General features: G+C 52.8%; 1 protein-coding gene across 1 annotated transcript; it reads right to left on the bottom strand.

Annotated features, from left to right (window-relative positions):
- Window positions 1-2352: 2352 nt before the first annotated feature.
- On the bottom strand, window positions 2353-27607 carry ADGRD2 (adhesion G protein-coupled receptor D2). The gene is made up of 25 exons (XM_059829065.1): window positions 27560-27607; window positions 27409-27472; window positions 26462-26692; window positions 25060-25713; window positions 24298-24396; window positions 23722-23807; window positions 23040-23321; window positions 21658-21769; window positions 21139-21273; window positions 20710-20830; window positions 19477-19582; window positions 19155-19210; window positions 17900-18026; window positions 17684-17787; window positions 16925-17027; window positions 16150-16303; window positions 15242-15375; window positions 14502-14617; window positions 12697-12817; window positions 7606-7647; window positions 7338-7391; window positions 6844-6988; window positions 6221-6279; window positions 3584-3614; window positions 2353-2468 (listed from the first exon to the last, which is right to left on the bottom strand). The coding sequence occupies exons 1-25, from the start codon at window positions 27605-27607 to the stop codon at window positions 2353-2355; spliced, it is 3300 nt and encodes a 1099-aa protein (XP_059685048.1).
- Window positions 27608-27929: the final 322 nt, after the last annotated feature.

Here is a 27929-nt window from a genome sequence, read left to right as displayed (position 1 = left end):
TGTGCCGGCAGGGAGGGGAGGGCAGGGGTCTGGGGCAGCGGGTGCACTGCTGGGGGTCCCACAGCGTGCTGGGGGAAAGCACAGCCCAAACCTGCCATAGGACTGAGCACGTAGGACAGAACACGGCCAGCCCTGCCTTTTGCTGGTGCCGCTCTGCCATCCCGTGGCCCGCCCTGCGCCTTTAGGGGTCTCTGAAATGCGGTCCTTACGGCAGGGAGCCAAAGCAGCCTCCATGCACCGGGCCAGGGCTGTAAGGAGAAACCTCTTCTTCCCCCTGCTCAGTAATTAGCCCACCGTGCACAGCGCCAAGCTCTGAGAGTGCTGAAGAATGAGGTTTAAATGGGATTTAATGAAAATACCAGTGCTACCATGGCAGAGAGCACTCATGTCTCATGGGCTGCACCTCCTTCCGCCAGGGCATAAGGTACTTCTGCCCATCGGGAAGGACCGTGGCATGGACGACAGCAGCGATCCCATCGCAGGGCGGCCCAGCAGGATCAGGGTGGGGGGGTCTGCACGTCTCTGAGTGCCCACGACACTCAGGTGCTTTACTGGCTTTGAATCCTCAAGATTCAGAATTTCCTTATTATTTTTAAACCAATCTTATTTAACACGGTATGGCGAGAGTTGCAGAATTACTCAATATTGATCACAGAAAGGCTGGGCCATGGAGACAAGATCCATGTTGCTATGTGTGGCTTAGCAACATACAAATGTATTCAAACAGAATAATGAAATTATCGTGGGGAAACAAAGCAGCCATCACTTGAAGAGATGGAGGCTGTGGAGGCCTCTTGGAGCTCTTGTTTGCCAAGACAAGGAAGACGGTACTTATTGTTTGTGCAAATATGTGAACCCCCCCAGCCATCCCCTGCTTACATAAAGGGTGTAATGAATCCGGGCAGTGTGCTTGCTGCAACGCGCAGCTTTGTACAGCTGGGCTGGAGCTCATTACTGCGGAAACGTGCGGCCTCTCCGAGTGAATTGAGTCCTTGCGGGGGGAGCCCTAATATTGGGGGTGGGGAGGTGGGGAGGGATCCACAGGGCAGAGCGCAGCCCGTGCCTGCCTCCTGGCCACAGGCGTGCCGCAGAACTCCTCACATCTGCGGTTCCGAAACCGGCCTGGTATTTACCTGCATTTTATCTGCCCTCATCCTCACACGTGTTAACGCACCGCTGGGAGCCCATCCCACCTCCCTCCACGGACCCACCGGCTGCCTCTCGCGCTCGGAGCCAGCACGATGCTCACAGCTCCCACAGGAGCACAGTTGAGGCGCTGGAGCAGAGAAGAGGTGGATCCCACCCCAGATCCAGCACAGCTTTCCTGGGAGATTGCGAGGCAGTCATTTAAGCCCCCAGTGCCCGGTGTCCAGCGCTCCTCCTGCCCACCAGCTCTCCCCGCTGGCCTGCGGGCAGGCAGGCTCCTCCTGGGTCTCTGCAGGACCTCCTGCAAGCCTGCTGCTGGGACCACCATCATTTTCATTAGAGCTGGCTGGAAATTTCCAAATAAAGATACCTGGGGGAAAACATGCCTCTTTTCAATAAACCATTTTGTGAGAAAACACATAGAAGAGGGGAAGCAGTGTCTGTTGAAATGATTTGTCTCTCGTTCATCATCAAGCACACAGGTTTATGGTTTGCTTCCCCTGGCAGCTGTTATCCCCAAGAGCCACGCAGCATTTTGCTCTGTTGAACAAGCTGTGAAGAGGGGAGCCTGTGCAACGCTGAGCTGCCCTGGGGTCTTCCAGGCATTACTACAGCTGGGCATTACTGCCTTTTATTTTTTTTTCTAATGGCTTGAAGCACTTGTCTCTGAGCCCAGCGCCTTGGAGTAGCCGGCACCAGCGCTGTGCCGCACGCCAGCTTGCACGTACACAAGTGTGCAGAGGAGTGCTCTTCTGGTTCAAGGAGATCTTCTCGTTCACCCCAGGCTGAAGGACTGCCCAACCAAGGGCTCCCTTGCCCCGGGGCGCGCGAGGAGCCGCTCTCGGTGCTAGCGGAGGGGGTGGCCGTGCGCAGCGCTGCCCTGCACCCACTGCCTGCTTCCACGGCCCTCGTGCCTCAGCCAGCGCGTGAGGGGGCCGGCACCGAGCCCAGCCCGGCGTCCCCACCGTCCTCTGGGCAGACCCAGGCTTTTCAAAATACACTGAGGGCTTACCTGAGAAAACAAAACCAAACTAAACAACCTGCCTCTTTGCACAGCTGGAGTTTAATGACACATGTGGCTAGGTTAAAATATGCAGGAGCAGGTGAGGGTGAGAGTGTGGGGGGACAGAGCACAAATGCACGTGCTGGGTGTAGGTCTTGCTGTCTCTGAGACCCCACTCCTACGCCTGAAATGCCGCAGCACATTTACTCCCGGATGCCACCGTTTCTGCCTTGCTCATGTGTCCACTGTGGGGAGGAAAGCTGCAATGCTTCTGGGTGGCATCGTCTCGAAAATAGTCTAAGCATGCCCTGCTTAGACACTTAATGTGGAGCAAAATCAGAAACCTGCTAATGCACTGCTTCCTTTGACAAAAGAAAACGTAACAATGCAGAAAAAATATCAATCCATCCCCGGTGCTTTTTCACTGCACTGTCTGCTTGAGTGACCCCATCCAAAGACTGCACTGAGCGCGCTGGGAGTACTCAGCAGTGGTTGGTAAAAAAATAAAGCTAAATATGCTACACCCATACCGGAGGAGCTGGTGACTTGCCCAAATCCGGGCAGGGAAGTCGGGGTGGGAGCAGGGAGCTGTGGCTGGACGGCCTCTCCCCAGCACTGCAGTTGAGCAGAGGTCTGGGGCTTAGGAGGGATTTCTGGTTTTAATTCTTCCCACCTCCATGGTGACATTGGCCTTTCTACAACCTGAAACAGAAGAAGCTAAATGGCTGCTTTTAAGCTCATAAATCCAGCCCAGTCTGAACACCCCACCTTCCCTGGCTGCCCTTCTTTGGGAGCAAGTCACTTCCAGCACCCGCCAGCACTTCCCGCAGCAGCTGCTGGTTTATAATACCCCGTGGCAGCAAAGAGCTGTTGCCACCCCTGAAAGCAGCCCGGGTCTTGCCAAGCAGCGAGGTGTGCTGGTCCCTGCTGTGCCTCAAGGACCGGCCGTGCTGGGGTGCACAGGCAGAGCGCTCAGCATCAGGGACCTGCGGGTACCCACTGCCCCTCTGCTGCCTGCCAAGGCCTGCGACCTGCAGCTTCGCTGCCATGGAGGGGTCCGGAGGGGTGGTGGGCAGCAAGCTGCAGACACGGAGAGGCAGCAAGAAAGGTGCAGAGACACGGGGAGAAACCCGGCAGGTGCTGTGAGATGGGCACCCTCGGCTGAGCCACCGGTGCTGCCGGGGAGAGGGAGCACAGGCAGCACCAGCAGAGCTGCCGGGGCTTCATAGCCCACCCTACCACATCTGTTCGGGGGGACGCAGATCTCCCAGCAGCCTGGCCAGGACGGCACCCAGCAGGGCAGTTTGGAAATAAAATGCTTCCTAAAGCCTGAGCAAAAATCACCTGCCCTCTGGGCAGCACTCCACCATGCAACCACAGAAACCAGTATCAGCAGTAACAAAAATTAAAGAAAACGATATAGGCAAATGTTACCTGAGGATTTGAACGCTGTCAGCTCTACAGCCTGAAAGAGGGGAGAATATTTGTTAGCAGAAGGTACAGGTCTGATTGCTTCGCTGCTGGCAACCCCCCAGCACGCTCCCCAGGGCCAGGCAGGGCTCCCCCAGCACCCAGCTGCTGCACCACATCTCCCTCCCACGGAGCCACCGCACCCGCTGGGAACTGGAGCCTTCACCCCGGTTCCCAAGGGATGGGCACCGTGCGGAGTGCCCCTGGACACAGCCACACCTCTCGGCAGTGCCTGTGGGGTGAGCTGCCGCCCGCTCCACTCGCCCTCTCCGGGCACCCCTCCAGCCCCGAGGTGACCCAGCGGGCTGGGCACCGTGCTGCAGACGGCAGGAAAATCTGGGAGAAGGGGAGAGAGAACTTTCTCCCCCGTGCTGTGGTGGAAAGAGCACGCACAAGCCTGAACCCTGTGTTTAAGTGATGGTTAATGCTTTGTGAGGTGTGAAATTCCTGCTCCCAGCCCAACAGCCATAAATATCACCAAACAACATTTAAAAAAGCTGAAACACAAAGAACATCTCGTCTGTGTTTGTATCTTCACTCGCTCAGTGTTTTGTCATTTTAAGTGTTTTCAAACGTTTTTAAGTAGCATCTTCTCTTCATCCAAACTATTGTGCAGCTGCCAGTGACATTCTTAATTCACCGCTCCTCCAGCGAGTGCCGTGACTCATTTAGCCAGGGAGCAGGAAAAACAGCACTGACTTATATAACTGACGAGCACGGAAAGCAGCACCTATCCAGCGTGGAGTAGCACCAGCCCGGGCACGGTTGCGCCGGCCACCTCCACGGGGAAGATGGGGCTCGGATGGAAACTCCCCGCAGCCCCGGTCCGCTCGGCACCGCGGGGCTCACACCCACGGAGCACCCAGAGCTGCACTGCCACAGCACCCATCTGCATGGGCAGGGGGCCGTGCCCCCTCTCCCCAGGCAGGCAGGGGCAGCAGCCTCGCCTTTGAAGGTGACTGCATCCACATTAGAAAGGAAACAAGTACACTAAAAATGCAATGTTTAAGCAGGAAAGATACAGCGAAATCCTCGGTGACCCTCACACGGAGGAAAGCGCTTTCTGTCTTTGCCTGCTAGGAAACGCCACGGCCTTGGCATTTAGGAGATCTGCTGCCTCCTAATGCTCCCTGCCTTAGGAAGCTCAGGCCCTGGGCTAATCCCTTTGACCCACGACTCCGATCTGGTGCCAGGAGCTTAGCCCTGGTCCTGGTTTACAGAGCCAGCACCTGGCTGGCTGAGAAAAGCATCACCTGCGAACGAATCCCGGCTGGTGTTCAGCACGAGGGAGGAATGGCATTAACCACAATATAAATCATGAGAGATGAAAATATGGATTTTATTGAGTGGCTTCAAAACGATATGCCAGCTATAGAAGTATTATCTATTGGATAAATAAGAGCTGCCTATGTGACACAGGTTTTCAAAGGATAAATATTAGAGAGGGAGAGAGAGATCCTTCAGTGAGAGACTCAAATGAAAGTAGTGTTGGATTTTATTCTGAGGAAATTACAGCACTTGTACGTCAAGTGCACAAGGACTGATGATCATTTCAATAGTGGGAGACGGAAGTGGTATCAGAGTAGTCAAATTTAAATTGTTCCCTGCTTTAGGCCATACCTCGCTGAGCTCTACATCACACTCGGCAGGCAGCACCACCCAGCCAGCTCTCCCTGCACGGGCGCAGCTCACCCACCGCAGGGACAGCGAGCCCCTGCTGCCCGATCTCCATTTGCTGTCCCTGGGGGACGTCTCCTGCCTTGATCCGTACCAACCTCCACTTGATGCTTTCTTTACTGGCTCAAGTTCACCGGCGCTTTCTGTTCATGTGTGCCCCTGCTACAACCGCCCTCCCAGCGCGGCAGCGGGGCTGGTTCCCCATCGGCTCAGGCATGAGCCCTGGCCTCGGAAGCTGGCCGATCCGGGGCCTCCTCCTCTCCTGCCCCCAGGACGTGCGCTCTCCCCTGTTGCCCTCTGTGACCTGCCCCTGCCCAGGCCAGCCCCAGCGCAGGCGGTCGCCTCCTGAGCGAAGGCAGGTCAGTGCCCAGGAGCCCCTGCCCGCCAGCCCGCCCTGTTCTCCACCTCACGCTCCTGCAGAAGACAGCCAACACTCAGTTGCATCTGGCTTGACTACCAAAGTGGCCACTATGGGCAGGAAAACACGCACCTCAAATGATTTAAATGACTTAAATCAACATGCTGCTAATAACAAGCATGTATTTTAATGAACCAGAGTCTTCAGCATGTGTATCAAAGGCTCCTTGGTTTTGACGGACAGGCCATATGTCGGGACTGATCCTCCGGAGGAGGGCACACATGCTGTGCTAGCACGCTGCCTGGTCCTCACCAACACTCAGCAACTTCTCTAACGCCCTGGGATGGAGGGGATCGGCGCTACCCTCAGCCTGCGCACAGGGTGGATAAGTCAGGCAGCTTCTAGGACTTGCTCAGCATAAAACACTGAATTTGTGCCAGATCTGGTAACACTACCAGGTGTCCCGAGTCCCAGCCCCTCGCTGGAACCATCAGACACCATTCCTACGTAACTACTACACTCTGCGTATGGGTGAAGGTGGGAAAATAACAGAAGACATTACATACCGGTCTCTCGGGTGACATAATTGACGAAATCCCCATGGGAATTTTGGCTCCAAAATTTCCTAGGGGGTAAAGCAGCACAATGAGTTTGGAGACTAGAGAGGAGAAATAGTCATGCTTTACCAAGAACTCGGTGCTTTGTGTCCCCTAAGTATCTCCCACTGAAGTAAGGGACCAGACAGGTTACCCACATAATTGCACCCACGAACTGGTTGGACCATGCAACACCTTTTTTCCCCGAAGCTAAAAACCCTATTTCCTACTGCCACCTTTACCTCCCCTTCTCCAGAAAATTCATTTTAAGACATAAACATGGTTTCTTGCCTCAAGAGAAAGCAATGCTGCGTAACATGGTGATGAGACGCCCTGCCCAGGCCCAGCCAGCCTGCAGGCAGGAACCTGATCCCCCTGAGATCCACATGCACCAGGTCCCTGCCTTCCCTGGGAACCCTTCAGCCCATGCTGCATTTGCAGCACCCGACCCCAAGTGCTCACATAGGCACAGTGTGCAAATGAGTTCAACACAGTGCCAAGTGAACGTGCGCTAAAATTCAAGCATGGGGAATAATATTTTGCTGTGGTCTCATCACACAGCCTGGGCCAACAGCAACGACAACCCTCTTTACCTTTGTTGGTGATGTTCTTCACTGGGGGGTCCTTCTGCATGGGGCTTGACAAGGCATTCTCAGGTGCAGAAGGACTCAGTTTCCCTGTCTCCCAGGAGGCTGTGTTTCTTGGACTTGATAAGTAGTTGATGGGATGAGAGCAGTTCTATAATGACAGGGAAGAGATACAGGACAGTGAAAAGTGCAACCGGAGCCTTTGCCAGATCCAGGTCCAAATTTAAAGGTTGATTTCATCTGCACTGTGGCCCCTGGGACTTTTGACTCCCATCCCACCCCGGTACAGCAGGCTGCTGCCTAATCAGGGTAGATTATCTTTGTGTCTGCAAGGTCCTGTTGTTGTCCAACAGGACTGCAAAGAAGGGAGACAAAAAAATAAAAAAATAAGACTTCTTTCCAACATCATCTCCTCAAAGCAGACCGAACGTACACCTAGGGCCCTGCTCTGGTGGGTGGATGATGAACGAAGGGGGCAGCGGGGCTTCCTTCCAACTTACTGTGAACGAGAGTGCTCTCTTCTTGTCCTTCATCCTCTGGATGGCATTCCTCACCTGGAGCAGAGCAAGGACATTAGAGAGGGCCACAGCAGCTCTAGCAGAGCAAGAGATCCTCCAGCAAGTCATGGAGAAAAAGCAACCGCTGTCCCAGAAGCACAGTCAGGGCTATGCTGCCTGCTGCACCTACTGCAACTCCAGCTACCCCTTTGACTGCTAATAAACAGTTGCTGTGACGAGTGACTGAGTGCCGGCCAGGGCCATCTCTTACCTCGCTGTTATAGATTGCATAGACCAGGAATATGTACAGGCCCTGAAAAGGAGAGAGCACAGGAAGGGTTAGAGATGTACAGCTGGTTTGTGCTACTTCGCATGGGAGGAAATGGGTTTGATGAGCACTAGAACGGGTGAGGACCGGGCTAAGGGGAAGAGGCACAGACGGTGGGCACGGCACAGCCAGGGACAACTGGGCAGGAAGGACCTTCCTTAAAATACCACTTGAGACCAGGCTCTTCACAGAGAGTCCAAAGGAGAGATGGTCCCCCCCCCCCAGTCCCTCTTCCTTCTCCTCTCCCCCCATTTCGTTTGGGGGGAGCAGGCATCTCTCACTGGGCACCTCGGTTCCCTGAGCCAGAAGCTCTCCCGCACTCCCATTCCCTCATGCATGCAAAATCCCCCAGGAAACACCTCCTTCAGATCTCAGAAGCAGAAACCACCACAAGTTAATTGCGAGGGGAACTGAAATCCGGGAAGCAGACCTCCCTTCCCACTGAGCACCAACCGGGGGCTTTTGCCAGCCTCCCGCAGAGCAAGTGCAGCATGATGCCGGGGACAGTTCATCTGTCCCACACAGTGACAGACCACAGTGTTAGCAGGACCCTCTGACCCCAATTCAGTGGGGTCTGGATCCAGAGGCTTTGCTCAGCCCCAGCCTGGACAGAGCTTTCTCCTTGCCAGCGGCACGCCGGGGCTCTGGCAGCACAGTCTTGGCCACCCACTCCCTACCTGCCAAACCGGCACTGTTGCGTGCACACACCGAGGACCAGCGAGCAATGACACGCTCAGCCACGACCAAACGCTCGGCCATAGCTACATGCCTGGGGCTGGTGCGGGATGTGCTCTGGGAAAGTGGCCGGGACAGGGCTGGAGCGAGCATTGCCTGGAGGCCGCAGGCTGGGGCTAATTACAGCTCCAGACCAACGATTTTGGCCTTAAGGCAGCCCTATCTGGTCCACCAGATTTATGTTGTATTTGTGGGGTGTTTGTTATCGCAGCTAGATAAATCAGCCGCAGCAAGAAAAGTAATCCATCTTGTCTTCAATGAGCCTTGCTCTTCATCTGTGAGCTCTTGGCAGGCGTAATGGTAGCGGTACCCTGGCGCCGTGCCATGACCTGTCCTTCAGCCAGCAATGCTGGTCACTCCCCCAGTCCAGATTTCTGGTCAGGCTGCCAAGGCAGGTCTTCCTTGAAATAATCATTCTGGATGAGCGCGGGGAGAGGGGGGAGCAGCGAGGTCGGCTGGGAGGAGAGCAAGGAAGGAGAGGAGGCCCAGCTGCAGCGGCGGGCGGAAGCGGAGCCGCGGCTCTGGAGGAGCCCGCTCCTGCCCGTGCTCCTGTCCGCACGCCATCTTCTTCCAGCGGGGACCGCAGCACCCTGGCCCCTGCTGCTCCCTGCTCACAGTGCGGCAGGCGCTGGGTGGCCACAGGCGAGAGCACAGCACGTGCTGGAACCCACAGAGTGGGATGGATGCTCCTGCCTAGCGTCCGTCTGTCCAGCAACCATGTCCTGCTGTGCTCCGCACACCCCAGCTGGGAGCAACGCCGTCTCCTGCTCCCCTCTCACCGGAGATGTGTGAGTGGCTCTGTAAGTCCCTGCCCCGAGCCAGCCTCAGGACCATCCTTCCAGCTCCACAAGTTCCAATGAAGCCAGCAGGTTTTACCTACGCTGTTTCTTAACAGCAGGCACCTCCGCCCAGCACTGGGTGCTTGGCAGGGTGTTGGTTGGTGCTGCTACCTCCGAAATCGCGGGCTGGAGGGAAGGCGCTGCTGCCTGCTCGCCAACCTGTGGGCCAGCCACCGCCGCCACCTCCGGCACAGCACTGCTCCGTGTTGCTTTTCAGTCACTCGGCTGAATTCCTGTGCTGCCTGGCTGGAGAAGGAGTTGTCATGTTTGGTGTCGACGCACAGAGTAACCTTGAAGACAGGCTTTGGTTTCCGCAGATAAACAGAAAGCAGTCAAACAAACAAACAACCACAGCAGCAAAATTTTCCTGCACAAGACTCGCGCATGAAGAAGTATGCTGGCCTTAAGGGAAGTTCCAAGGCGATCCATAAGACAGTCAGCAAAGGGGCTGAAATGGGATGGTTTTATCCCTGCTTTCTCTCGACTCAAGGCTTCCCACCAGCATCATGATTTCTCTTCTGGGTTAATCTGCAAATGGACCTGAACCTGGTAATCAAGGGACAGAAGGCAAACAAGCACAGCCTATCCACCGGCAAACCCTGGCTGTCTGTCCCCACAACAGCCACGGCTCCTACTGAGCTTTAGGAGAAAGAAGAAAAATGAAAGCAGCAATAACTTAGAAAACAAGGGAAGAAAACAAATCCTGATCCAGCAAACACCTCAGCTCCTATCTCACCCAAGGTAGATGTCAAGGCTTGTGAGAGAGCGTCTCAGGAGGTGTATCATTCAGAGGACACATTTATTCATTTCAGGGAAAAAACCCATATGCTCAGCATTCACATTACAACAGCCAGCATCCCACAGTCCCTTTGCTGGCATCAGCGATGAATCAACGTCTGAGTGAGGCATGGAGGATGTAGGCTGGGCACTGATATTGTCAGGCCACGGTCAAGAGGTATTAGCAGTCACTGAACCAGGGAACTGGTCGTGGGATTTCCCTTGCCAGTGCCGGGTTGCGGGTTGCAGAGGGAGGAGCAGCTCTGAGGGCTACTGGAAAGCAGCTCTCCTGAAGGCTATCCAAGGCTGAGATCCTCAGCAGGACCCCTCTGGTGTGATATACGTGCTCACATTTTTACAGCGTGAACACTGAAGCAAGGCAGAGGAAGACTGCCAGGGTGGTGCTGGGACGCTGTGCTCCGATCTGCCTCTCTGCTGATGTTGATGCAGTGCACCCAAGCTGAGAAATGTTTTTTTCTGTGAATGAAAAGATGCTGATGCTGTTCTCAGCTCTGCTCACCTCATCTCTTCAAAGCACCGAGCCCGGAGTTCTCTTCCACTCAATAACCTAAGCATGGCATGAGGAGGCAAGGAGAACTGATGCTGTATTTACTTACAGTTAGGACAGGCCTCCTGCCACCCTTCTGATATCCTTAATAGTGGAGATGTGGAGAGGCGGCCCTTGTCTGGCCTTGGGACATCCCAGCTGAGAGCCGACGGATGTGCGCGAGCAGCACCCGGCCGCTGGACCAGCGCCAGCCACAGGCAGAACATCCCTGGAGCAACCACCCGTCTTGTGCGCATGGTGATAACGCCTGTGTTTCACCCTTGGAGAGTGGGCCAATGCTACACTGAAACCGGCCAAGTATGCCAGAGGGAAGCACTGTGAACTCTGCTGCTCCGTACGTGAAAGCTACAGCGGGGACCGTTTTCTGTTGCATCCAAAGGAGAAAGGGAGACAGGCAGAGAACTCTTTGGATCCCAGTGGTTTGGAGGGCCGTACCCAGTTGCTCTCTTGAGTTGGATCCCCTGGAGTAGGATTTGCCCTCGAGCACTGCGCAAGGGACTCTGAAGAACGTATCTGCCAGTATCCAGTGGGAAGGGACAGGACTGCCCGTGTGGAGCCCCCAGCGCTACCTGTGCCGGCACAGTCTTTCCCCCGGGGCTGGACCGGGTCCGTGCCGGACCCCCGGCTGGCTCCCCGCCCGCAGAGCGCCTCCGCCGCCTCGGGACCCCCTCGCTGGGGTGTTCAGCGCTTCTCTAGCTCCATCTACAGCCGCCTCCTCTCGAGCTTTGGGAAGCTGTCGCCGAGCAGGGGGCTGACGCTCTGAATCGCAGGTGGCCAGCACACGATCTGGTGGCCACGCGTCCCCCAGCTTCAGATATCCTCAGGTCCTGGGAAGTGTCCTACCTCAGTGCAGACCTGAGCGCTCCTGGCTGCTGTCACTAATGCAATTTGCTTTGCTCCCTTAACCACATATAGGCTGGTTAAAGTTTTAAACTCTTTGGATGAAACCAGTGAACTTAGAAGCAAATACTAAGTATTGCTCTACACACCAGGGTTACTTTCCGTCCTGTAGAGATCCCCGTTAACGCTAACATATTAACAACGTGACTGTGAAGCATGGTAGCATCCAGGAGTCACAGCTATGGCCCTGGAAGACACCAAGACAAGCAAACAGCCTTAAAAATGTAGCCAAATGCTACCTGAAGAGGAATGAAGAGGCTGAAGGAGATGACATGACTCACCCAAGGTCTTGCAAGTCAGAGTTAGAAACAGCACGCACACTTCCAGCCTCCCCGTGCGAGGCTCCGATCACCAGCCCACATCACAATCTGTTCCACCTAACACTCCTGCATCCCATCAGATTCCAGTGCACCTCTCAGGTGGCACTGGGAGCATCCCTGGGGAGTGGCTGCATGGCTGCAGACAATACAGATTTTAGTGGTAAAGATTTTCAGTCCTTGATTCCTAATTCTTCTTCTCTCATCTTCCTGCAATAGAGCTGACTTCCAGGCAAAGGGAAGGTGGTTCTGCCTGTACAGTTCTTAGGACACAACCTCTAAGTATGCATGAACATGAACCAGATGAAAAACACTCACCCTAGAACACACACCACCTAAGCAGCAGTCAAGCACACTACGGCTGGAAGTGACCTTTGAGACGGTCCCTGGGAACAGCCCTATTCCGACAGTGATGCTGGCACCCACGGCCCATCCCTACCCTGTAGGAATGAGGCTCAAATAGCAGCTGGGATGTCTGCCCCATTAAACTGGACAGCTACAGATTTAATTAACCATTAAATGACCAAATCAAAACTCTAATAAAGTTCCCTAAAAGCACGTCAGTTTGGAAGTATCATTTTGAAACCATGCTAATGTCAGAAAATCTAACATAAGAAACAAGATTTGAACTGGAATGCTGTGGCACCAGTAAGACACTCCAGAGATTGCTGCTGAGGGGCCATTAGATGAACAAGGTCTCCGGGGCTGTGTTTCGTATCTTGGGAGCATGAACTTAGCTTCCTCAGACAAAAGAGCACAGCGGCTTGGGAAAGCTGGGCTGGGCTTCAGAGCTGACAAACGCCCCTGACTGCTGGGACAGGTAGAGTACGCTGAAGCACGAGAAGCCGCAGGTACCTGCTTGGCTGTGACGTGAGGGTCCGCCTGGTACAGGACTCACCTGGAGGGAGTTCAGCACGATGAAGACATAGGCCCAAATGATGCTGAGGTGGACGAGGACCCCACACACCCAGGTCAGCCCCAGCACTGGCAGCAGCACCAGGATGGGCTTGGCTGTGGCCCTGTCAGGAAGAAGAGCTCGGAGTTACCTGGGCGCATTTCAAAGCCGAAACACTGTGCACTGGCACCCACCTCCCAGCTCTCCACGGGGTCCCTGTCGTGCCCCACGTCCCTGACCCCAAGGTGTCCTGGCAAGCGCCCCAGCCTGCCAAACGTCCTTCTTGGCTCTGCAAATCCTGCCCAGGGTTTCGCCAGGATCTGCCTGGGGCATCGGCACTAGGTTAGAGAGCATGTGAGTGGATCTGCCCTGGAAAGAGCTCCGGGGGTTTAGGAGCACCCTGGCCTGTATCTTGCAGTTTAGAAGAAACTTTCCTTGCCTCCTTGCTGGAGACAGCTCTCCTCCCCCAGCAAGTGCCTTTCAGACAATGTGTCTACCAAGCGGCACCCAAGATGGTAGCTGTGGAACAAATTCCTTTGCAAACAAAATCAGTTAAGAGGGGAAAAACCAAACATTTCACCCCCCAGCCCCCAGCGTGCCAGCCCTGCTCTTTATTTATCACTGGGAGTTAGCAAGAAGGGAGCTCTTTGACGTCATTAGCCATGAGAAAACAGCTATTTTCCCCCCAATTGCTGCTACAAGGAGGGCTTCTGTATCTGTTTTATTAGCATATGGATGTCACCCTGCCCTCCAGCAATGCCCTATCTTCGTGCTTCTGTAAATTTGGGAAAATTTATTTATGATACAGGGGAACAATGCGTGTCTAGCAGGGGTATCTGGCGCCAGCTAACAACAATAAAGATTCACAGAGGATGATAAAATAATGACTCAAGCAGCAGTTTTTTAGAGGTCTCTCTATATTGACTGATTACAGAAGTCCACACTGCCTCTCCTTCCCCATGTATGTAATCCCCACCAGTGTTACTTTCAATCCACCAAGTCCCAAAGTCATATAGAAAATGTTTTTTATAATGGCAGATAGCCAAAACCCCGCACTCTACAGCTGGCATCCTGCTGAGGGGCACACACAAGTGCTACGGACGGGACAGGTGTGAAACAAATTCAGTTACCACCCCTTCAAACTGCAATGTTCTGCGAAGAGGAGAGAAGCCGCTTCTGCGGCTCAGAGCTCTATAAAATTCCATGTGAACTGGGCACCCAGTTGCGTCCCTGGGTTCCTTGAAACACCCCAAGCTGCTACCTCAGTTCCCTACGGTGATGTTTTAGAGGACGTCTGCATGCCTGCCAGCAAGCTGCGGAGCAGCACGGCGGGCTGATGTTGGCGAAGGGGCAGACAGCTCGGCAGCAGGTTCGGCAGCGTGACCCGCATTCCCACGCATGCTATCACCACGGCAGACAATGGGGATGCGCTCGCACTGGCCATTCCCAGACCCAAATAGCTGCTCCTGGTGATGCCCATGGGCCCAGGATAGCTTTGATTTCAGCAGGCGCTGCCAAGGGTCTCCCGTCCCAAAGCGCTGAGAATTAGGAGTGCGAGTGCAGATGTGGGAGTCCAGTCCCCAGGCTGAAAGTGCTGGCGGGGCTTCTCAGTGGCATAGACATTAGAGCAGACAGACTACCTTTGGGTGATGCACAATTACCGTGGAGGAGAAAATCCTTTCTGCCCTGACTCCCCCAACTCACGGTTTTTCACTTCGCCAAGGCAGAGACTCTCAGCTTAACAGTAATTCCACCATTTCATACCCAGAGCAGCCACGGCTGGGAAAACCAGCCCCTTCCCTGCTCACCATATCTGTATTCCAATCTGCTTCTCCAGGCTGCTGTTGGGCGTCAGCATCTTTGATCTCCTGCGAGCACTGGACACAGTCACCATCACCACCCGGCACAGCACGAAGGTGTTCACCTGTCAGAGAAGAGCCATTGGACCCAGTAACCTTCCGTAATCTCAGCTCCAGTGGAGCGAGTCTTTTCTGCTGGGAACTCAACAACTAAGTGTCGGAACTGGGGGAGAAATGTATCACTCCTGAGAAATCAGTGAATAAAATATGCACGTATGAAATCTATAAAACTTATCTCAAAACTTCTCCTACAGAACGTCTTCCCTGTTAAGTGTCCACTCTGGACCCCTTAAACATTGCACCTTTTTCTGTTGCTATGTTGTTGTATAATGATGCCGATACTACTTCAAGGATGTAGATGTTCCCACATTAAAATCAGACCTTTAGGTAACGCAATGTCACAGTCAACCTACACATCTATCTACATTCCTAATTTAACAGCCAATACAAGAACTGCTCAGCAAAATTTTCTTAAAGCACTTTTTTCTAACAAAAAGCTGCTTTGGTTAAAGAGATTTATTTGTGCTATGAAAGTATATATAAAATGTAACTAAAATCCTCCTATAAAAGCAGCAGGCACTATGAGCACGCACTTTAGCTAGAAAAGTGCTGACAGCCCTGACTCTGCAACGCTTCCCTAAAACCAGACACGAAGGAATCACACCTTCCCGGCCGGTTTTGGCACTTACTGCCAGGATGAAGAGAACAGGCCCAACAAAGGCCCAGATGACGCTGGTCTGAACGTTCAGCCAGCAGTGGTTGTCTGCCACATACTTGTTAAAGGAAGTTGCAAGGGTCACACCCACGATAACGACTGGAAGGCCTGCAGGAAAAAAGCACAAATTAAGCCCCAGGAAAAGCAGAGATGACCCAGGCAGGTCAGCTGTGCTCTGGACAATTGCTTCGCAACCCCCATGACCAGCCACGCTCCAGCACGAGCCAGCTTAGCCTCGGAAACCCCAGGAGCAACATCAATTTACTGCAGCTGAAATCTGTCCCGGCTCCACAAGACCAGATTTATACGCTGTCAGCATCATTCTCCTAGGTATAAAGCATTCCAAGTCCTGAGTCCTGATCGAAGCAATTTACTCCTCAGATTGCTTTTTTAACAAAATGGACAATCAAAGACATAAAACAATACAAAATATTTGAACCACTTGTCCAATGTCCAACTAGGTGTGTGTTTTGCAAGGAGCACTGACCTGAAGAGGCTCCTCTTTGGTATGAAACTCAGCTTATTCAAATGAGTTCTAGGTCCCTAGAGGGCTCACTCAGAATAAAGGGTGCTTAGTCCAGACCGTATTTATATTTTGATTACTATCACACAGTAGTAATGCTCTCCAAGAACAAGAACTTACCATAAACTTTCTTTTCTGTATTGAACTCTTGGTTTTAGAAAAATAACAGAAAGGCTTTTTAACTTATATTCTAGGACCAGCAATTTGACACATAAAGGTAAGAAAGTCTCTGCAGAGCAGTGGCACCCTGGCGTACTGAATCAAACCAAACATTCTGGAATCTCTCCTACTGAAACCATTGCTAGGCAAAAACTTGACACATTTTCCGGAGCGCCCAACGCAGAGGAGTCTGTAGATACCCCAGCCTGTCGCATAGTAGAACTTCATTCTCCTGTCTTCACTCATGTTGACCGCTACCACTTTGCTCCACAGGAGAAGCCCCTCTACCAGCATCCACGAAAAGGCTGCCATGAAGAAGAGATGAAGGAAGGCAGTGACCGTGAAACACACCACCTGGACAGAAGAGAAACCACACGCCGTTTCAGGAGGGATTCCTCTGGGAGCTTCTGAGTGCGTGTGGTCAGGAGGAAGACAGCAACCTGCAAGTTATGCTGCAGATGTGCAGAAATGTAATTCAACATCCACAAGCACCGGGAAGAGTTCTTAAAATTGCAACACATGAATAGTCCAACTACTACAGCTCACACTCATTTCATCTGTGTGACCATCTCAAACCACAGAAGAGGGAACTGACAGCATCTTTTCCTGCAGTTCTTGGACTTTCCTTGCAGGTCTCTCACCTCAAAGTTGCTTGATCCAGCCCCGGGATGTGGAAGACGACACAGAAAGGAACAGAATTGTATGTTGCTGTTTTACAACTACTTAAATTTCCTGAATGGTTTTTTGTCAGAAACAAACTGTCAGAAAAAAAGAGATGAATTTTCCCGACAGATTCCACAATGTACACATGCCTATCTCCAAACACAGAGACACCACTCTTTCCTAGATGCAAGTTATGGGTAATTAATAAAACATTAATGAAAGGGATTACGCTTCTGTTCTGTTTGCTCTGACAATAATGCTTGAGCAGGCCTGGTGCTGCTGGCCAAACAGGACACTTTCTTGTGAGCTTACCTGGTTGCTCTTGGCCAATTCACTGAACATGAGCAGAGCTTCTGCTGCAGCTAATGCAAAGATCAGGTTCTTGTGCACGGTTGTTCGTTCACTCTTGGGGACACTGAGGAAGGAGAGAGAAAACCCCCAGCTGCATCGAAATGAAAGGGTGCACATGTCCTCACTAGTCCTTGCTGGGCTGTGCAGACCTGCCTGGGTGACCAGCTACTCACTGCAAAGACGACAGTCCAAAGAGGCAAGGGACTGCCCTGGTGTGCACTTAGTGCTGGGGACGCGCTCGGTACGGCTGCTCAGACCTGCCCGTTCCTTGGCTCCAAGGAACAGGCAGCGAGGAGGAGGTGGAGGGAGCCACTGCCGTGCTCACAAGGCAGATCTCTGTGCTTGCCAAGTGACACAGAAGGGTTTACAATTGAAGAAATAGTCTTTGCACCATTTATTTTATAAAAATTAACTCTAGCAGAGCAGCTTTTAGGGTAAACATTGTCATTGACAAAAATCTTTCCACGGGCACTCGGGTGTGTGCACAGCTCATATAAGCATCTCCACAGAAACAACCAGCACTGCACCCCCTCCCCAACCACCGCCAACCGCTCCCCTCCCTCCCCTCTGCTACAGACCACCAGTGCAGCTCCCCAGCCTCTCCCCGCGCACCTGCATCACCCCACACGGACAAGGGATACCTTCTTTGTATACTTGTTCTGAAGCAAAATAGCAAACAAAAAATACAGAGAAGGCTACAAGTGTCTGGACTTTTCTTACCCAACTGCCAAGAATAAAATGAAGGTAACTATCAAGGCACAGAAGGAAACTCCACATCCAATAAAAGTCAAAGTCTGCAGTGTGAGCTCCTCCTCAGTGGTCCTCTGCTCCAGCCATGAAACAGCAGAAGACACAAAAACCCCACAAGTTAACCACAGACTGCTCACAGGTCTGGCATCCACCCCACAGACCGGCAGAGAAAGGCTTCTCGCTTACCTGCATCTCGTACACCTGCAGCAGCACAGCAAAATTCGTGGTGTGGTTGCAAAAACAGGCAGTGGAGCCCGGGAGAGATGTCACCACAGAGCAGCCGACTGTGGACCACATCCCGCCAGCATCTGGGCTAACATGCAGCAAAAAAACAGAGAAAACACATGAAAATTACCATTCACTTCAACAGAAAGCCAAGGCGTTAAGGGAATTTCATTCTCCCAGCAGAAGCAGAGTTGAAATGAGGACAGGGATATCAGAGATAGGTCTCCACATGGACTTCCCTTTGGCTCATCCCGTGTCTCAGCAGATGTGCCTTATCCGTCAGGCACACACAAGAAAACAGGTCTAGTGTCAATGTGTGTATTAAAAAGCACAGTTCAGCCATCGCTGCTTTAAACAGAACTCAGTAATTGCACGGCTCTGGGAAGAGCTCCTTTTACAGCACATTCACTGAGAGCATCACTAGACCAGACCTGTCTAATCCTCTCCATCAGCCTGGCCTGCCATGTACCCGGTGCAGTTCCACCAGACTCTTGATTTTCAGGACAAGCCAGCCTGTCCCCAGCCAGCCAGCTGCTCTCCGCTGCCCGGGCAGCCAGCAAAGCTCCGGATCTGAATTCCCTGTGCAGGGACCAAGGCTGCACCGGGTCAGGTCTGTCCTCACTGGCAGCACTGCCCCTCTGAGCCTGCCCCGGTACCAAGGGAAGATCAAATTCAGAGCAGCGTTAGTGGAACTGTTTGTGCAGCAACCAGCTGCTTCCAAAACCACCCTCTTCCCACCTTCCCCAAACTGATCCACGCCTGTTACAAAACAGGGACCCTGAGGAGTTTTTTTGCACTTGAATGACTTAATTACCAATCTATAATATATCACAGTCTCAGTGCTCTCACTGCGACAACATTCAGCAAAAACACATCTCAATGCCAAGCAGTATTTATGAGGCTGGGAGTCCTGCATGTCTGTTGGGCTATATATCTTGGACCAACCCTTCTTTGTTGCAGGCAACAATCATAATTAACTAGGGCTTTCCATTTTAGTTGCATATATCCCATTAAAGGTCACTTGCTTGTGAGTGACTTTTCCAAAGGAAATCTTCCCAGGAGAGCACTCTACTCCAGCAGATAGAGGATGCCAGCGTGCACAGCAGGCAAAGAATTACAGATCCCTACTCTTACAATTACACTTTTATTGTTATGTTTGGTTTTCCAGTGGAAATAAAAGCTCATAAATCTGGGGACCCGAACTGAAACAAGGCACCTGAGGCTGAAGTTCCAGAAGGCGCAGATGGGCCCCACCAGCTTATCGGGCAGGTCCTGCAGGCAGAGAGGGAGAAGAAGAGATTGCACGGCCATGCATGTACTGTATGCAGCCCGATGCAGTTCACTCACTAGGCTGCAACAAGGTCTGTTGGACAGGACAAACACCTCCCCAGGGAAAGAGGAGTCAGGGTGAGAGAGCTGGGCACGGGACACCCCTAAGTCCAAGAGCTCTGGGGCCCTGAGCCAAGGCTCAAGCGGTCAGGCTGTGTGATGCTGCTGGCAGGTGAGGCGGCTGGGAAGCACGACCCTCCTCAGGGTACCTGGACGCTGTGCTGCAGGCGGTAGCGCACAGACGTGCTGATCTCCCGGTAGTCGCTGAGCAGAGTGGACGAGATCACAGCCGTGCCCACCGCGGTGCTCAGGTACCTGTCAGGAAGGCATGCTGCTCACAGGCACGGGGACCACAAGCCGTGCTCAGAAAACGGGATCCCACCTTCTACACAAAAACGGGACCCCACCTTCTACACGAAAACGGGATCCCACCTTCTACACAAAAACGGGATCCCACATTCTACACGAAAATGGGATCCCACGTTCTACACACAAACGGGATCCCACCTTCCACAAGAAAACGGAATCCCACGTTCTACACGAAAATGGGATCCCACGTTCTACACGAAAACAGGATCCCATGTTCTACACGAAAACGGGATCCCACCTTCTACACAAAAACGGGATCCCAAGTTCTACACGAAAACGGGATCCCACCTTCTACACGAAAACGGGATCCCACCTTCTACACACAAACGGGATCCCACCTTCTACACAAAAACGGGACCCCACGTTCTACACGAAAACGGGATCCCACCTTCTACACACAAACGGGATCCCATGTTCTACACGAAAACGGGATCCCACCTTCTACACAAAAACGGGACCCCACCTTCTACACGAAAACGGGATCCCACCTTCTACACACAAACGGGATCCCACGTTCTACATGAAAATGGGATCCCACGTTCTACACACAAACGGGATCCCACCTTCCACACGAAAACGGGATCCCACGTTCTACACGCAAACGGGATCCCACCTTCCACACGAAAACGGGATCCCACGTTCTACACAAAAACGGGATCCCACGTTCTACACGAAAATGGGATCCCACGTTCTACACACAAACGGGATCCCACCTTCCACACGAAAACGGGATCCCACGTTCTACACGAAAACGGGATCCCACCTTCTACCCGACAGCTGGAGAGATGCGGAGCCCCCTCGGGAGCGCCTCGGCGCCCGCGGCAAGGGGCCGGGGCGCAGGGCGGGACGCACCCCGCCTTCCCTGGCGAGCAGAAGGCGCGGGCGCTCCCCCCGAGGCCGCAGGTCTCCCCGCGGGCGGGGCACCGGACCGCCCCAGGCCGCGGCAGCTGCGCGGCACCGCGCGGACGGCCCGGGGGAGGCGCGGTGCGTGCGCGGGGCTGCGCGGGCCGCCATCCCCCCCTGGTGTTCAGGGGGCCGCGGGAGCGGCCGCGCGCTGGGGCCGCTTCACTCACGTCTGTCCGCCGTCAGAGGCGGCGCCGTCCCGCAGCAGCGCGCTGCTGCCGGCGCCGGAGAGGCAGCGCTGCAGGGAGCCGTAGCCAAACCACATGTGTGTCACGGTGACGCTGCGGACGCCTGGAGGGACAGAGGGTGGCGGGATGGGTGCAAGCACACAGGGCAGCTCTGAGCAGCCCAGGCTTCAGCACCGCTGCCCTAATCTGGGGGCGTGATAGGGGGCCCAGGGCACCCACAGCTCCGAGCTGTGCCCGTAGAGAGGCTGTGGATAATCTCTCCCCCACGGCCCACCTCCCTTTCACCGAGGGCATCTCCTCCCCACACTTCTCCGGACTGCATGCGTGCAGGGTAAAGAGCTCCTGCCACTAAGGAAGATGCTGCAGAAGAGCCCAGGGGAGACCCAGGGAAGCACAGGCATCATAACCTACCTCTGGCCTTCAGTCTTTGCATTTCTTCGGCGGGAACTTCAATGAGGTCGGGCCTGTCTTTCTCAGGGCTCTGGACCAGGTACACCTCACTGCTCAGCTCCTGCCTGCTCAGCTCCAGCTTCCTGACCTCCATCCCTGCGGAGGGGTAAAATCAGGTACTGAACCAGCGTTCAGCCTTCCTCCAGAGCCACTCTTACAGCAAAGTACCAGAAGGACATTATAACCCCAGCCAAGACCCACAGCAGCAGCAGACAGATCCCTTTCAGTGCAAACCATGTGCGTCTGGGCTCAGTTTCTTTCCTGCGCCCAAAGGTTTCTTACGATCCTCTTACAATCCACAGCGTGAGAGGTGCCCCCACACTGCGAGACTTCTGCACGGAGGAAATGGGGAGAAGGCCGTAGGGTTAGCGAGAGATGAGCCAGCGGAGGAGAGTGCCGGGATTGGACTTGGAAACAGATGGGATGACTAAGCTGGGTCCTGGTGAGATGCCCTCCCCCAGCTCTGCCAGTGCCACTCACCAACATTCCCATGCTGGATCGTGATCTTTGTCCTCCCTGCGGTCAGCAGTGGGGCTAAGTGTGACACCATTCTGTCACAGAGCTCAACAACAGCCATGGGCCCTCTGATAACCTGTAAACATGGAGAGAGCAATGGAAATCAGCACCTGCACTGCCAGCTCACACTTCCCACAGCTCATGAGAGTTTTCTTAAATGCTTGGTCCTTGGCAGAAAAAGAGAAGTTGGGAGTCAAGGCTTTTGCTTTGCTTTGCTTTGCTTTCTTCACTACAGGATGCTGCCGGTTCCTTCAGCAAGGAGACGAGACTGGCAATGAGGGAAACTTGCTGGTCTGTATTAAACCAGCATGAAAATAAATAACTAAATAAGCTTCTGGAAAGAAAGTAGCTTTTTAGACCTGACTCCTGATTTGGGCAGCGGAAATAGACTCCACTGCTGGAAGGGTAGCAGGTGACTGGCCTCATTACTCAAGGTCCTGCCTGTGTTGGGCAGCACAAGTGCCACCCCGGTAGTACACACACTCAGACCCTTTCTCCTTCAGCAGATAGATCTGCTGCGCCAGCTACACCGGGCCAGAGCTGGTTTCATGCCGCTATCGAGAAGCTGTGAGTAATTGTGGCCACTGAGACCTAAGCATCTCTAAGCGATGAGGTAAACTCTGAACTATTCAGCATCCTTTTGTCTCTGGAGGTCCCTGGCTTGGTTCCTGGAGCGCTGGCCAGGCCAGACACTGCCACGCATTTCCCAGAGACAGGTGGAGAGTCAGACCATACGCCAGACACAAAAGACCCACGTGAGAAGGGAAGAAGCTAATGGAGAAAATCCTAATGGAGGTGGGATGATGGAAATCCCTCACACAAAGCCCAATGGTGTTTTGAGCAGCGTGGGGGGCTGATGACAGATAACTCCTTGGCAGCCCACCCCTGAGAAATACAAAAAACTATAAAGTGAAGGGCACTGCCCTGCCAGAGACAGCAGGATGTGGGAGCAAGGAATCTACAAAGCACTGGGAATCTGCAAACTGTGTGTAATCCTGTGAATCCAGGCTGACGAAGTGGAGAGGCTTGAAGAGAGCTGGGACAACCACTGGAGGGGTTTGCAAGGAAGGCACCGCTTGCCTGCGCTTGTTTGCAGAAGAACTTGTTTGCACCTCCAACAAATGAGGCAACAGGAAGGCAGCTGGCCCTTATCTGAGCTGGCAAAGAGGCTCCATGCCCACGCTTGCAGCATTTTCACAAGCTCGAGAATACGGCCAGAAAGGCTGCATGTGACCATGCAAGGACAGGTCCTCAGCCTGTGGTCACACAGCAGGCCAAGGAGCTGCACACACAACAAGACGAACAGATGTGGCACACAGTGGCCATACTGCTGGTGACACCGTTACCTGGCTGACTGATGACCACGCTTCAATATTCTGCTCTTCCAAGATTAACTCAGTCACTTCCACGTAATACTGGCCCAACTGCTCCAACATCTCCAGCTCCTCTCCATCCTGGACTTCCACATCAGAAACTTGCTTTAGGAATTGAAGCACCACAAGGAGGTCAGATGACTCCAGCACGGGTGTCTCTCCTTTCCTCAGAACAGTTGCCAAGACATCAAGAGCACCAAGAGCAACAGAGAGGTTCATGTCTTGGACATCACTTGTGAAGACGTTCTCAGGAATCTGCCATGGAAAAGATGTTTTAGTTCAGTACAGAGCCCTGATTCTGCCTGATCATCAGCTATGCCTTGGCAATGCCCTGCACGCCCTCGCTGGTGGAGGACACCTGCCTGGCCAAGCAGGCATATCTTAGGGGAAGGAGATCTGCCTTGACATTTTGAACTCGCTTGTCCAGCCTCTCAACCTCAGCGAGATGAGTCAACCTGACGCAACGCTTTGCTTATTTGATCACAGCACGAGTTACAGCTGTGTTGGTCACACTCTCCAACAGCAGCTCCGAAAAGGCCACAGGCATAACTGCTGGCAAAGTGACCTCAAACACTAGTAGGTGCCACTAAGACCACCCCAACAGCTCCTGCCTGCTCCCAGTGTCCGCTGCCACTGCTGGAGCTGCAGGACTCACCACAGTCCTCTCTGCAAGAGTGTTCACACGGCCAGCAAGAGAATGGCTGGATTCCAGCTGAGCTTTTTTCAGTTGCCAGTATGCATCTGAGAATAAAAAAAAAGCATAACAATTGCTGTGGTGTCTAGCAGCATAGTTAACACATGCCATGTTCAAAGCCTGGGGAATGGCCTTCAGGTGATGGGTAAGTTTGTAGGACAGTCAGGACAAGGAGACTTCACGGCTGTATTTTATTTCTAGTACAAGATCCCATCTGGAAAGACAGTCTAACGCTTCTTTTCTGCCTCCTCCCATGTCCCCCTGGCCAACGAGTCTGGAGATGCCTGGATTGGGAGACACTCTGCAGCACTGCATCCAGAAGCTGTGTGACGTGTACAAGCACTGCTTAGCTGGAGAATAGCAAAATAACCTGTCAGAGTGCATGCAACTGAAGCAAAGTCACGGCTACAGCAGGTTTTGCATGCAATCTCTTCAGAGCAGGCAGGAGGCCTCCCCATCACTGGCCATCATCCTAGCTAGGACCTCCAGGAGTGAATGCCGTGGAAGTAATGAATAAATAAATAACAGATTCTGTACCCTTTCTGTAGCGACAGATAAAAGGCAAAGACTGCAAACAAGATGCGTAACTGAATCCACTGCTGCCAACTTCAAAAACTCGGCATTCCTCAACAGGCCCTGTGGAAACACACACAAACAGAAGGCCCACGTTCCCCAGAGACACGCCATCCCCAGCAGGTATCACGTTCCCTGCAAGCAATCTACAAACCCCGTTGAAGACAAAAGCTGCGGACTGCTCCTTAAGCAGCCCCAGAGCCAGAGCAGAGCAGGGACTGGGCTCAGAAAATGCTCCCGACCCGCCTGGTAAATCCTCTCCAGAGGAACTCGGAGGAGGCGGCAGTGCCAGGTCCTGAGTTCGTGATTGATCAGTGATGTCCTGCCAGGCTGGCGGAGAGACAGATCCCTCCTCCCAGCAGAGCGTCGACGCACCGGGTGTGCAAACCCCAGGAAACAGCACCACTGACAAGTAAGCCATTTCTCGCAGTAGAAGAGACAGCCTGTAATTAGCCCAGGACATCGGAAGAGCTATCTTTGCTAGGGTCATCGCAGGGGTCTTCAGTGGCCAAGGGTTTCGTGACGACTGTGCCTTTAAGCACGATTTGTAAACTCCCCAGCCCAGCTCTGCATGTGCTTCTGCTTTCCCCCCCCCCGAAGGAGGAGCATAATGCCACAAACTGCACCAAATTCCCTCTAAGGATGGGACTGGCTTCTTGGACCACCCCTGCATGCTGGCCCCCCGCTGCAGAAGGGAGCTGAAGCAGCGAGGGGAATGAGACTTACCTGGGCAGAGAAACTGCGCGGTCACTTCCTGAACGGTGCTTTCAACCTCCAGAGCGTTTGAGCTCCACCCAAATACAAGGTCTTGCTCTACCACCCAGCATGACCGAACTTTCTCAATCTGCTCTGCACCGAGGACCTTCTGCCAGATGTGCAAGTCGGTGATGTTCCCACTGAAGGACTCTTTGTCCCTGAAGGTGCCCCCAAGGGAATCTTGATCCTGCCCAATTATGAAAGTCCCCAGGCCGTAGATGGCCTGGGGGGTAGACGGCCCCACAGCACACAAACCGCTGGCAGACGCCCTCCTTTTACCGTCGGCATAGATGGCCCAGGTCCCATTTTCCTGTTGCCAGGTCACACAGAAGTGATGCCACTGTCCATCAGCACGGAACACGGGCAGGTATGGGGAATGGTGCCCGTGGACTATGAGAGCAAATCGAACAAAGCCTTCCTCATCGACAAAGCCACGGAGCTGGAACTCGTTAATAAAAGCTGGCACAGCGTAGGAGAAGATGGTAGCAATCTCCTGGGTCCTGGTGTCCCACTGGAGGTGGGCGCAGGCTGTGACAGCAGGTAGTGCTGGGAAGTCAGTGAGCACCTTCACGTATTTTGTGTCTGTTTTGTCTCCGAATACCAGGACTGGTACAACGTGGTCCCCTAGAAGGAGAAATTTCAGCCAGCATAAAGGAAGAAGCATGGGCCAAAGCCTGCACATCTTCCACTGGGATGAAACCATCATTTTCATTTGCCCCCTGCTCAAGCTTAGACCTCATGGACCCTGCAGGCAAGGACATGCTGTAAGCAGGCAGCAAGGCTTCTGCTTCCCCGGTGCCTGGAGGGGATCAGGAAGGCAAGCAAGCTGAGATTGCATCATTTCAGCAAGTGTAATTTCCAGAAACTTAGTTTTCTAGCTAATAGGATTGCAAACAATGAATCTGGAAGGAACAGCATGTTCCCAAGCATCCCATGCTATAGCAACCAAGGGCATAGTCAAATAACACCTTTGAAGCATCTGCCATGCGGTGCCTTGCTGCTGGGGAACGTCTGTTCTGGTCCTGTGTCTAACATCATTGCTCTGCAGGACCCGCAGGTCTACTTGGTGAGGCTGAGCAAAGCCAGACCTGCTGTACAGGGGGACGGTGCAGGGAGGCAGAGCAGAGGAGCCCCTTTGCAACTCCCTTCTGCTGCAATGCCTTAAAAAACCTTGACAGTGACTGGGCAGCTGATGTGCTGGGATCACTGTTGTTCATGCTGCCAGTTCCAGCTTGCAGCTGGAGGTCCTAAGTGTTACCACAGTGACAATAAAAAAATGAGTGGCAACTTTTCCAGTCAGATTAACTTTTCAGAATGAAAAAGATCCAGCAGTGACTGTGTCTCCAAATGGGCCAAGCCCACTTATACTCACGTCTCCATTTTGGTTTGTGCAGGACACCATCCCTTTCATTTAGCCAGACAGAACCTCTGATGTGGTGGGACTGCAGCAGTTTGCTGAAGGAAGCTTGCTCACTGTCTTGGGGTTCAAAAAGCAGCTGCGCAAAGCGTTGTTCGCAGTATCTGTCTGCATGCCACCAGTCCAAAGCAGTGGCCACATATTCGTACACGTGTCTTGAGGTCTCAATCGTGACAGGAGCAAAACCTGGAGAAAGACACACACAATGTGGAAAACAGAAAGCCTCTCCAACCCACTCCTGTGCCACATAAACTACAGGGTCAGACTCTTGCAGCATCTCCAAGCATTTACAAATACTGCCTGGTGCACCCTGGAGGAGCTGGAGGCAGGAGCTCATTTCCCTACCCAGCCCTCGGGATGTTCGGTGGGCACAGTGTGACAGAAAAGTCCAGACTGTCTTGGACCTAAAATGAGGGACATCTGTGAGTCTGCTCACAAACTGAATCACTGGCCTAGGGCTGGAGCTGGGCACACTTCTGTGGGACACCCAGAACCATGCCGAGCTCGGTCCAAAGAAAAAGCTCACTGTGGTACGCCCAGGGATCACCCTCAGGGTAGCTTGTTCAAAGCAGATATGTGCAAGCAAATTTTCTAATTTTATACCCACTTCCCAGCTCCTACCAGCTTCTGCATTTGCTGATGCGATTTGCAAGCACAAAATAATCTGGTTTGTTTGCAGTTACAGTGCCACAAAGACTAGCAGCTGAGCTGATTTTAGACAGTAATTTCATAGTTAGCCAAGCAAATACTTAGCTATGCAAATATAATGTCAGGCACAAAACAGGGTATCAGAAAAAGTTTCTTTACCTTTGTTTCTGCCACTGGACATTTTTTTATGCATTGTTTCTCTGTGCTGAATATTGTTTGTAAAAACATACAGAAGCGCTGATGAAAACACTAACCTTTAGAAGTCTGATTCTTGGCAAGGGCTGCAAAGGCAAAGAGACTTCTGGACAGACTGCAGACCTGTTGGAGAGGATGTTTTGTAACATTCATATAAAGCATTAATATTATCTCAAATACTCAAATTGTAAAAATTACTGTAAAACTCACCAGAAAGCTGAAGAACCAAGAATCAGGTCTCAAGTCTCTCCTAAACATGCTGACCAGCTGGAAAGCTTTCAGCCTTTGCTAGAATAAACAAAATATTACTAGAGAGGCATTGCAGAGACAGAAGCATTCTGAAGAAAGCTAGTTCTCAGATAAGGCTGCTTTCCTCAGAAAGTTTTGAACCAAAAAAGAGGAAATGACTCTCTCTGAAATACCTGTCCTGAGTAGCATCCTATCAAAATTATTCTCAGTTCTTCTTAAAGAACTCAAGGTCCCAGTTTAACATTTGTTTCCAGGATACAGAATAATTAATCATAAAACATATACAGATGTGTGATATTAATAGACAGGCAAGTTAGCAGAGTCTCTTTAT

This window comes from Gavia stellata, chromosome 24 (assembly GCF_030936135.1).
Source record: "Gavia stellata isolate bGavSte3 chromosome 24, bGavSte3.hap2, whole genome shotgun sequence".
Classification (NCBI taxonomy): domain Eukaryota; kingdom Metazoa; phylum Chordata; class Aves; order Gaviiformes; family Gaviidae; genus Gavia; species Gavia stellata.
Note: the sequence above shows the minus strand (reverse complement) of the source record. Positions and strands in the feature narration are given on the sequence as shown.

Bases quoted from the DNA above. Each gene is read 5' to 3' on its own strand.
- ADGRD2 (XM_059829065.1), bottom strand. From the start codon at position 27,607: ATGTTTAGGAGAGACTTGAGACCTGATTCTTGGTTCTTCAGCTTTCTG. The intron at 24,397-25,059 runs GTAAGTCTCATT...GTGTTTCCACAG, and splicing joins CGCGCAGTTTCTCTGCCCAG to GGCCTGTTGAGGAATGCCGA. The intron at 2,469-3,583 runs GTAACATTTGCC...CTCCACATTAAG, and splicing joins GACAGCGTTCAAATCCTCAG to TGTCTAAGCAGGGCATGCTT.